The following is a 12337-nucleotide window of genomic DNA, read 5'->3' as shown; positions in this document are numbered from 1 at the left end:
GGGAGGAGGCAGAGACTTTGAAGTCAGAGAGGAGTAATGGTAGTTGGAAAGACTACAGGATTTAATTCTTAGTCTTTTTTAAAAAATTTAAAATACACATATAAAAATTATCAAGATACATTAAAGGTCACTCATTTGTGAAACTGCATCTTGGTATCCATTTATTATCTTAGCCTATAAAAACCTTGAAAAAGTGATCACAGGAATTCAGAACAACTTCCCATTAAGGCATACGTAGGTTTATCATTTGTTGTGGCTGTAATGTTCTGAAACAGTGAATGAGTCGTAAAGCTTAACCGATAAATAAGAAGCCATTATAAGGATAAAAAGACCTTATTGTCTGATGCCACATGTTGGCCTACATTTGGATGGAGCCATGTGCAACACTAACACTGATGTGACTGGTGTTCATACTGTTTGTTGACTGGGTGAAATTTGTCTGGTCGTATGGTCATGTCGGTGGAGGATGACATGTTCACATGTTCACTCACTGGGAAAAAGTTTCCCCAAGGGGAAATAAAGTATCTATTCTATTCTATTCTATTCTTATAACCTTTTTCACTTTTCTAACTGCAGGGAGGTCTGTTGGCTAACAAATTTGGGTTTTTGCTTTCCAACAAGAAAGCATTCCTGCTGTAAGAAATGTTAGTAAGTCATTATGAAATTGTGACCTCTCTGCATCCTTCCTGCACAGGTCAGGGAGTCAAGAAGTCCACAACAAGAGTCCCTACTGATCCACAAATCTTAAAAAAGGAAGTGAACTAATTTCGAAGGCTTCTCACCTTAAATTTGTGTACACAATCTTGCTAACAAAAAATCCAGTTACTAATACAGTATAACAGGTTATTACTGATCTTTAAAGCATCCACATGGACCATTAACCATCAATAAAGACATTAGTAACCATTTATTAACTCTCTCCAAGTATATATATCTTGGAAAGTGGCAGAATAGCTACAAGGCCACCAAGAAGACCAGAAGAATGTTTGTCATAAAAACCAGTGTTTCAGATTTAGTGACATCTAGTGGTGAGGCAGCAAATTGCAACCAAATGAATACTGTCTGTCCAAAGGTTAAAAAATAAAAAAATTGTTAAAATCCATGTAAATATGTTTGTGGTTTTATGTGGGGTTATGTGTGGGACTATTTTCTAATCTAGGCACAGTGAGCCTTCACTGGCAACCTCATGGTGGGGACAAGAGGTATGAGACATAACATGTTCTCCTAATGAGAACTAATTATCTCCCGCTTATGAGTGTGGTATCATTCTCCTCATCTAACCGTCAGCAAAAAAGTAAATGCGGGCATAAATAATATTCCTTTAAAACAAGAAATATGTTTCTGAGACAATTAATCTCACATGGTAATGCAATCAATCACTGTTTTCTGTCATAAACAACTATGGATGACACTTTTATACCGCTACAGAGAACACATTAGAGATTGAAGTTTGCATCTTATTTCCTACAGACAGTGGACACTGGTTTCTTTAAACCATGACCAAAATCTTTCTTTACTCTTAATAAAGTAGTTTAAATCATAGCAGTAAAAAAATGATCATTCATATGAATAATATTTCTAAAGGTCATATGGGTCATTTTCAAACAAACCGTTTTAATTACCGTTTATAAAGATTAGAAATTGAAAAGAAAAACACTTCTGGCAGACATGTTTCACCTAAGTTTAAAAGAACATAGAGTATTGTCTTTTTTGGGAAGGCAACCAACTAGACATCCAGATTTCCCACACACCGTGCCGCCTAACATTGTTGCTCAGTGTCAAGAGATGCATTAGGGTGTGAAGAGGTTTCGAGGATTGAGGTTGGCCACCAGACAGACGTCGTAGCTGTCGTGCATGGCTGCTCGTCTTTCCACCACAGTCCACACATTGTCCGCAGGGTCCAGTAGCAAAATCTCCTTGGTGATGATCTCATGACGGCCTGCAGTCATGAGAGAAAATATGTGAGTTATGGCTGACCAAAATCTAATTTCCAGAGATACCGCCTCATCAGTGAGCCGGCATTCCCTAACTCTGATGCAGACCCAAAGTGTGCCTTTTGTTTGTGCAACAAGAGACGTCTCAGCCAGCAAAGGCTGTTTCACAACAATGTTATACAGATGGAAATTTTCTTGGTGATCAGGACCAGATGGGTGGAATGATGTAGAATCCAATTGCCCGCCCTGGTGCCCCCCTACCAGGGCCAGAAGGTGATTGGTAGATTGCTTGTTGGTGTAATTAGTGGATTACCAAACAAGGCTCTGCTCCAGAGCCTTTGCAGTGAAGAGACTGTTGACAAAAAGGCAATCAGACAACTACAAGGAGATACAAAAGGACAACAGTGCAACAATAAATGATCCCAAAGAGACACAAAAAAGAAACACAAATGATCACAAAGAGACACAAAATGACCACAAAAAGATCTAAAATGACAAAAAGGGGATTAAAACAGAGATGCACAATGACCACAAAGAGATGTGAAACAACAACAAACAGATGTGAAAAGAAAACAAAGAGCTGGAAAATGATCACAAAATATGCAAAACCACCACAGAGATCAGAAAAGACCACAAAAAGACTCAAAACAGAGATGCAAATCAGCCACAAAGAGACACAAATGACTACAAACAGCACAGCCATTTAATATATCCATCCTTATTGGGTACTAAACAAAAAACTGCTTAAAATATTTGATGATAAGCATTCAGTAACTGACCAGCCCCCCTGTAGTATCCACAGAGGTAGAGCTTTCCCTCCACCACTCCTATATTGGATGCGTTGGTTCGGAGGGAGAGTAGGGACGTGGGCAAGGTTGGTCCGGCTCTCCATGTGTCTGTATCTGGGTTATAGATCTCCACAGAGCTCAAACAGCGACGTGACTGTCCACGGTCTTCTCCATCACATCCAATACCACCTGAAGAAAACACACACATTGTCTGGCTCCACTCCTTCTCATACAGAATAAATACGAAGGAATACAGGTGTAGCCTGTCTTAGACCTAATATGTAGATTTCTCCATTGAGAACAGCCGTCCCGCAGCGGTACCTGGAGTACTTCATCCTGGAACATTCTGTCCACCTGTCCTTACCAGGGTCAAACAGGAAGACACGATTACTCAGTTTGTCAGGCTCATCCTCCGGCTGATCCTGTGGCAGGAGAAGAAGGTAGAATTCGGGCAGAAGGAGGAAGAAAAAGACAAAGGTGTGAGAACTGAGAAGCAGCATTACAGAAACAGTAAAGAAAACAGGGAGTTGCTACACTGAATCTTTACATTGCTGAGTTGCCTTAGAGCTACTACTTGTAGGATTTTCAAATAATACTGTTGGCTTCAGGGTTTGCTGTAGATAAATTAATTATTGCAGGTTCTTTCAGCCCATTCGTCTCACTGCCTCTGGAAATTTTGTAATTATAGTACACATCATTAGAGATTTATATTTGGTTGAACTTCTGTTGCCATGTTGGGTGACCATCAATGTCAGGACAATGTCTAATGCCAACTTCAGTTTCATGTACTATAGAATACTGACAACAGCTGATGTTGATCTATTGTTGGTTTCAAGTTGTGCTGTAACCAAAAAAATCTCAGCTCATCTCATGTCTCATGCCAACGCCATCATCATATAGACCAAAAGACCCACCAACTGTCATCACATTTGATTCAGATATCACTAAATCCGGATTGGTGCGGGTAAATTTGTGACACCACTTTTTTCTCACCTTCAAACCGATGAGAAAAGCAACCACAAAAACACATACAGAAATCTGTCAGGTAGGGCACCCACACCTATTCGATACTTTGTCAGAAAATTGTGTGTCCATCTACAACCACATCATTTTCCTTGCTAAAGCACACTTCAGAACACCCCACTACTGAACAAATTACTGTTTACTAGCAAAACTGTACTTATTTTCAGGTCTGCGTACCTGTGGTGTCCAGCCACCCAGCACATAGAGATGCTCCTTCAGAGTCACGGTGCAGTGGCAGGCTAAAGGGAGAGGCAGGGGGGCGAAGCTGAGCCAGCTGCCTCCTCTCTTCAGCGACCATCTCTCCACACTATTTGTGATGATGTAGTGATTACGCACTTTCATCTGACCTCCTATCATATAAAGGGCCTCTCCTACCAGCCCTAAAGCATACATGTCCCTGTATGCTGCTGAGCACACCTCCACCCAGCTGTTCTCCTCTGAATTATCATACCTGGAAGTCAGACAGGCGGATCAGATCTGGTTCTGAGTGCAGTGCCAATCAAAAATGTGGGTTTTTCAAATATGACACAATACACACACCTGTAGATATCCACCCTCTTAATCCTATGTTGGTCGACTGCCTCTATAGCCACCACTATGTTGTTGTCTCGCGTCACTGCCCCTGCTGTGATCTGCCCCATACCTCCACAGCCCCTCAGTGGAGAGGGGATGTAGTAAGTCTTTCTAGCAAGGGGGGCAAAGCAAAAACTGAGGTCAGCAAGTCCTCCACGGCGGGCAGGCACTCCCTCTGTATTAACCCCACCCAAACAGAGCAGCAAGTCAGTGGTCTCCATGCCATAGCGAAGAGCTGGGCGAGTTGGAGCTGATGTTTCACGGAGACCCGAGGTCTGGAGAGCAGCATCAATCATCCCAAAGCACTCAGCATCCCGCAGCAATACCTGGAAGATTAATTTACAAGCATATATTCTGTCAATCTAGTAATCCCTTAATAAATGTGTTTAAAAAGCTTGGCTTTTATCACTTGGCCATTCCCTCCTATCCCTTCTCACTGGGTTTCTTCTCCTGGCTTTGCGGAGGAATCCAGGGTCCACAAGCTCCAGCCTGACACACCGGAGTAATTCCACAGCCTGGGCTTCACTCTGCGAGTCCCCTCTTCGCCTCTCCACCCAACGCAGCACCAGCTCCAGCACAACCTCCTCCTGTGATATGTTCAGGTCATCTGAACCCAGCAGATCCCCAAGACTGTAGGCATCCAGGTCTAGCACTTCTTCTTCTTCACAAACCTAGAGAAAGCAGGAGGAAGAAGGGGGCAAAAAACAATGGCAATGTCTGAGTTATAAAAAACACAATATCCAGGATTGTAGCCAAAAGTGCTGAGGTGAAAACTGTGCTAAAGTATCTCAACACCTGTGTCTGTAAAGGGATTACTGACACCTAGTGGCAACAATAAGTAACTGAAAAACAGTCAGAGAAAGGGGAAGGCTAGTAAAATGCAGAGACAGAGTTCATCTGCTCTGAGACTTTAAAATAAGCTGATCCTTTATATGTTATAAACAAGTGGCAACCCACCGTGATGTCACCCATTGGATGACACCATATTTGGATGAGAAGGTGGAGCTGAGGAGGGTTGAGGGGTAGATCTGACCTGCTCTGTACTCTATCCTGATTGTCAGGCTGTCAGGCAGTCTGTCAATCACATGGTAGCCACGCCCTAATGCATGCTTTATAATCTATTTTCCTTCTGCATTGACTTCACTTTTCAGACCCGGAGTCTCCGTCCATTTTTATAAACAGTCTATGGTTATACAGCAGAAATTTTCATACATTATTTTCAGGACAAATCCCGGAGCCATGAACAACTTTTTATGGCTCTAATTAAGAGATTATTTGACACTACTTCTACCTGTGTAAAGTGTTGGCAGAGGTATCTCAAGGCACAGTCTGCCAGACCAGTGGCCCCAAGGTCTCTGGCCCAGTGGTACAGACCTACACAGTTGGAGGGGTCCATACGGGCCTCCATGTGGTTCTGACACAACCTGAAGCAGGCACAAAAAGGAAGCAAAATATTGTCAGTATTTCAAACATGGCTCACTTCCTTCTAAGATGCACCACCTACATGTACGTATCCTCTTATTGTTCTTGACAGAGGCTACAAGCAAGAGGTAGGATGAATGGTAGTTGCCCAGTGCGTTATTTTATTGGTTAATGATCAACATCGTACTTCCCAGTCCCTTTTTTTCCCACCTGAAGGCTCCGTCCACATGGAGCAGGAAGGCAGCAGCAGCCACTCCCTGGATGTTGTCATTGGAAAGCGGGAGTTCAGCACGGTACATGTAGTCCAGTAGCAGCTCCAGGCTCTGGGCAGGAGTGTCTCTCAGAGATACCTCTCCTCCCCTGGTCTCCTTCAGACCACAAGTAAACATGGCCTGGACACAGAAATTCACCAAAATAATGGAGCATGAAATAATTACAGTTTCTAAGAAACATCAACAGATTTGATTGTAACAGCTCTGCAAAACACAGGTTGCCTCATCTTGTATTTTTCTATATCAGAAAAAAGTAAGTCTGTGCGTGGGCACTTTACCTGGAAGTAAGGGCTGAATGCAGACAGCACAACCTTGTGGCAAGGAAAGGGAATCCCCTCCGCCAGCAGCACCACATCGGTGAGCTCCTCAGACGCTCTCATCCTCTGCAGCTGCCTGAGCAGAAGTGAGCCGTGCTCTGCCTGAGCAGAGTCCAGCGCCTCAGCATCCATGCACTCTTGTTGTGGATGTCAGCATAGAGAGAAAGCTTCGGGCAGATCAGCGTTGATCACACACGGAGGACAAAATAAGAGAGAACATCAAGTAGGGATTTGGTTCACACACATACTAAACATAAACATAACCCCAGATTCATTTTATCATCTGACTATATCAAATAATAAGAGACTCATAGTAGACTGACAGCTAAACTTTGCATTTTCATGTGCTTTGTAATCTCTGTCTGATTTGTAATTGGAGCTCAAACTACAGCTGTGATTTGAATACAAATGTGAATGTACTGGCCTACTTGACATACTGCATGGAAATAAAAACCTTTTCCAAAATTAAAATCAAAGGCTGAATTTACTATGTAATTATGCTCAGTGAACTGGATCCATGTACAGTGCACACACTCACAAATTCCACTTTCTCTTTCATCTAGCTGAGCTAATGTATCACTACAGGCTGTTTTGCTCGGTTCTACTGATCACTATGGACACTTGTTTGTTTCCTAAAGTTGCACATTTAGGTCACTGCTGGTAAAATTCACAGTGTCCCCTCTCATCGATTTTACTTAATAGATCTACTTCAGTCACAAAAGGATCGTTGATAAAAGGCTGCAGATGTGACAGATTTTTGAGACTATTTGGTCTCATTTATTGTACAAAAAAGAGGCTTCATCAGGCATGTGGCTATGCTTGTTTATTTATAATAGGATACGCCATACAAAATGAATGCTAATATAAGCACAAACAGCAGGAGAGGAGCCTCTGAGACAGTGTATTTGTTAATTATTGGGTTTACTGGCTTCGTAGAGGCCTTCCTTTTCCATGTTTACCAGTGTTTTAAACTGGTTCCTCCCCTGAGCAGCTGACCCACCAACTCACACACTTTTGGAGACAATAGTGACACTATCAGTGGGTGTGCCAAACACACACAGGTCACCTCACTCCAGGCAGACATGCACAGGCAGCCCACAGTATGAGCAGTAGCATGCTAGCATGACTTTAGCTTGGCACATGCAGAAAACAGCTATCATACCAGTGGTGTCCCGAGGCAGTCCAGGGCCAGGAGTTTCTGAATTGAGATGATCTTTGATATATCAAACTACTCAAGCTGTTGTATTGTTTTTGTTTCTTTTGTTTTGTTGTTTTTTTTGCTGACAGGTCTGTCTTGTGTTCTGTGCTATCTGCTGCCTGTGAGTAGGGGCAATAGCATGCTCACTGTTTACTAGGTTTAAAATAGACCAGCAAGTGCTGTGGTGTGTTCAGGTTTCCAGAAGCTGCTGTGCAGACAGTCTTTATGATTAGTCAGTGCGTCACTCTTATTAATTTTGTGCTTTTAAAGACATGCAGTTTTCTTTGCAATGTGTTTGAAATCGAATGGTAAGATGTAAACTGTGACCAAGGTGACAAAAATCTTAGGTCACCAAAAACTTAAAAATCATGTAAGTTTCATTTCCTTTCACGGATTAAGAAAACTTACAGTTATTTGTGCACTACTGGAACTATGTTATCGAAAGCTTAGGACTAGAACTAGGACAAGGATAATGGCCAATCCACATACAGCCAAGGGGTTTATGGAGAAGATGAAGAAATTACATGATGAGACTGTTCACATTGGCTAAACCCACCCTCTTCCTGGTGCGACTGGAGTCGAGAGCGCAGACTTTTACACCTGTGTTTTTTGTGCAAAACACGACCTCAAAAGCAGATTTTACGGTTATAGTTGTTCTTATTCAAAACAATAAGAAGGAACTGCTGGAAGCTAACCTTTTCAGGTACATTTTATGGACAAGTGAACTGAACGCATGCAATCAAACATTCACAAAGATGCAGACACACACTATGCACATGATCATCGATTTACAGTGGGGGTGTGTCTGCCTACTAGACAGGTTATTGGAGGTGGCAAAAGTCTCAGTACAGGGTTATTTCAGGCAAATTGTTTTCTAATAGTGTTTCCATGTACAGCTAAGCTTACTGCATTGCACAACAGCAGGAGCAAAACAACGTGGTGCCTACAGTTTATAGACAGTGCAGATTAATCAGTGACACCTGTGTTCAGAATGTGTATATGTGAACATGTGAATCATGCTCACTTATGTGTCTGTGTCTGTAACAGTGCTGTCACACTGCCAGTTCTTCACTGGGACCTTTGGCCAAAAGAACGGCCTCACTTAACAGAGCATGAATGTGAATCTGATGAAGTGAAAGTGGCTAAATCTGTTTTTAAAAGGCTAATTTCCAAACATATGAGCACATTTAGCACATTTTAAAGCATTTTATAGCATTTTCATATTGTGAATGGTACGCTAATTGTTTTTAGCATTGCAAGCATCATAGGTCTGAGAATGGCAACACTGGTCTGTTGGTTGGTTGGTCCAGACTGAAATATCTCTAAAACTGTTTTGCCTGGATTGCCATTAAATTTAGTTCCAACATTCATGTCCCCCTCAGGTAATAACTTTGATGATCTCCTGACTTTTCATTTGGTGCCACCATCACGTTAAAAAAATGTAATTGTTCAAGACTTTGATTTATGACCAAATACCTGATACCTTTATCTTAAAGCAGCTTCATGGCTATGAATGGCTTTAGAAGCATTTTCTTCTCTAACTCCCCCTTTCTCCTTTTATTCTGTCTCCATAGCAATTTGTAACTTCTGTATTGAGTGCAGAATATATATAGGTTTGTTTGCTCAATTATTAATATAATGTCAAGAGGTTCTGACATTTCTGTCCCTTTCTGATCAACATTTACAACTACAAATGAGACCATTATTAGAAACTAGGTCAGGAAAAAATCTGACTATGCCTTTAGGGCGCGAGAAAACCTATAGCACTTAATAGGTTATCAAACACTTCACCTCTTCATCCAGGCAGTTAAATCATTTATCTTGCTATTTACCTTTTGATAAGGGTTATCTATACAAGAGAAGAGGGGAGCAGCAGCATCTTATATTTGGAAATCTAACACAGAGTTAATGCCACATCGGTCAAAAAATAACGGCGAGCAGGTGTTGCCCTGCATTCAGATCAACAGATATTTTGAGGATACAAAGGAAACTGAATTTCTGTTTAAAACTCCACTTCGATTTCTTTTATGAAACATCTGTCAACCAAACTAAAAGTACTACTTGAAGCTGAAGAAACAAACACTGGGTTGAGCATCTATGAGCAGGACGCACTATAATAATAATGATAAACCTGTAGTGAGATTTCAATATTCCTCTCTCCTCAGGACAGGAACAATCACGAGGTTTCACAGTTTCACACTGTGCCCTCTCTTTTCCCTTTAGTCTCTCTCTGTCTTTATCTTTTTCTATCTCACTGTAAGAATGTTTGGTTTGGTTTTATTCAGTCTTATATCAATAGATACATAACAAAAATATGCAGAAAATGTAAGAACATGGATTTGATATAAGTGGGGTAACAGATACACAAAGATAAAATACAAAACAGAAAAATGCATGAGACAAAGCCAAGTTGCCTTGCATAAAACTTGCAGTGTGAAAGCACAAAAGGTTTAAATAACGTTGATAATGGAGCATCTTAATGTCCTGTGTTTGTCATTTTTAATCTGCCACAGGTTTCAGAACATATTGTTGCACAGTGGTGGAAAATCAACACTGGCACATTTGCAGAAATGTTTGTTAACATACATTGTGTTTGTATATAAAGAAAGTAAAATTAAAATGAATTAGAGCATTTACTTTGAAAGTTATAACAAGCATTTTTGGATACCATACTACAGAAGTGATTTCTAATTTCTGTGTAGACCCCAGGGGGGAAATGTGCAATACAAGATAACTGAAAGATAATAGAACCACAATCCCGACAAAAACAATCATCCAAACATCTGAAGAAAACTTTATCTTTATATATAGTATATTAATTGTCCAAATAACCAACAAACTACCATCTATGGTAGGCTGACTGCCCACTATACATCTCACTTGTCACGCATCAGTTGTAAGCAGTTAAAATAGATAACTAAAAGTAATGGGAAACTGGTTGTGACATCCAGTCTTTGCCGCTCGAAGTGGTTGCATTACCAATGCAAACTTGACCAAAGAAAGCATGAGATGGGAAAACTATGTCTTACATGAGAAGATCTTCTAACTAGATCACTTTTTACACAAATAAATAGCGCTGAATAGCATCACAGGAAAACTGAGAGAACAACATGTATGAATTTTGACTGAATTTTGTGTAACCCCATACTTATTCTGATCTGTTACTTTCATGCTTAACCCTCTTAACACTTTTTCAAAATTGTGTTTGATGCAGAAAATTTCATCTTGACTTAAAATTAAACAAATGATTCTGTGTTGTATGATCTGTAAATGAGCTTATACATGAGTGAGGTTGTAGAAGGTTCCCTCCGTTCATACTAGTTGTCCTTTAAGGTGTGCTTGCTCATCAAAATGTTCAGAACAGCACACATTTACATGTGTGTAACAGGGTCCAGGGTTAATATGCAAGAATGTTTCCTGTTATGTTTAACACTCATCTATTACTGTTAGTCATTTCAGTCACAAAAGTGAAATCTCATCCTGTGAGCCAGTTGTTCCTTTACGCAAATACCCGTAAACTGTGAAAATGATTGCTTTGCCAGTCATTAACGCTGAAATCTGAAACCACAACAAACATATAATTTCAAGCATTTAAAGCAAAAAGAAAGGCATTGTGAACAGTGGGAGCAGAGAGGTGTGCAACCTGGCTTTGTAATTGATATCTAAAACAGAGTGTGCTGTTTATTCAAGACTGAGATGAAATAAAGTACATACTTGATAGTACACTGACAGGGACATTTTGTCTCTGACTTCAACCATCCCTTGTCCGTAATCATTAACATCATCAACATCAACATCATTAAAACATAAACCATATAAGACGACTACAGACAATGTGAAACATTAATGATATCACAAAGACGTGACCAGCATCTACTGTAAGTGTGTATTGTGTGTGTTCTGTCACACAAATTACTGAGTCCGGGCTGCAGTTTGCTCCCAAACTATTTTTTTATACACCCGGCTTATTCAGTTCTGTTGAAAAATACCAGTTTAACAATAAATTGACTGGCTATGTTAATCACTTTAGCATTCATTATTTTCAGTTTTACATTGCCCATGTCCAAACAGATAATGGTATCAACAGGATCCTGACTGATCAGTTTTGTTTATTTTTTTAGTTTTCCCACATCATTTTATTCTTGTCTCAAACTTTCATCAGCTCTCTGTTCACATTTGAACATATGCTGCTCCTTTTCACACAGTCTGAATAACAAGACAAACCTCAATCAATAATGAAAGTCATTTTGACAAAGACCCTTTTAAAATTTAACCAGCTTAAGAAGAACATCAAACAGATGTTTTGAGGGAGCCCTGTCAGGAGTGTGACTGATGACTTTGTGTTATTAAGGTTACCTTGGCCAAAGGTAAATGGGCTTTTATTTACCAATGAAATTAAAGTGACATATTGGACCCTACAGAGAATGTATACAGAGAGACATATATACTTATTGTGTATGATATTCCATCTGTAGGGCCAGGGCTTATTTTTTATTTGTTAATCAGCTTATTTCACCTCTTACTCTGGTTTAATTTTCAGTGTTCAGTGATTGATTCTATTTAGTGCTTTTATTTCATTTTATTCAGTTGTCACAGTCAACATGGTATGTGTGAGCAAAAAAATGACCTGATGTGTTATATGTTTAGAGTGTCCTGAAAGAAACTGGTGCATAAACTTTATTTAGACTCATGCAGTTAGGAGAGGTTTGCACTTTCAGTCTCTTTATTCACAGAAGGCAAAATGATAAGGCTGTATAGATACCACTTAATAGTAAGTTACAGAAGTACAAAAGAGAGGAAAATGTTTCAA

The 12337-nt window shown here is 40.2% G+C and overlaps 1 protein-coding gene across 1 annotated transcript; it reads right to left on the bottom strand.

The window, feature by feature from the left end:
* Positions 1-91: 91 nt before the first annotated feature.
* On the bottom strand, positions 92-7640 carry LOC139620658 (kelch repeat and BTB domain-containing protein 12-like). The gene is made up of 10 exons (XM_071476413.1): positions 7492-7640; positions 6291-6496; positions 5951-6132; positions 5610-5742; positions 4756-4989; positions 4286-4644; positions 3923-4196; positions 2997-3144; positions 2714-2911; positions 92-1939 (listed from the first exon to the last, which is right to left on the bottom strand). The coding sequence occupies exons 2-10, from the start codon at positions 6459-6461 to the stop codon at positions 1791-1793; spliced, it is 1848 nt and encodes a 615-aa protein (XP_071332514.1). The 5' UTR covers positions 6462-6496; positions 7492-7640; the 3' UTR covers positions 92-1790.
* Between the last annotated feature and the right edge of the window lie 4697 nt (positions 7641-12337).

Source organism: Trachinotus anak, unplaced genomic scaffold, assembly GCF_046630095.1.
Source record: "Trachinotus anak isolate AG129_WGS33_773 ecotype Australia unplaced genomic scaffold, CSIRO_AGI_Tana_v1 ptg000004l, whole genome shotgun sequence".
Taxonomy (NCBI): Eukaryota; Metazoa; Chordata; class Actinopteri; order Carangiformes; family Carangidae; genus Trachinotus; species Trachinotus anak.
Note: the sequence above shows the minus strand (reverse complement) of the source record. Positions and strands in the feature narration are given on the sequence as shown.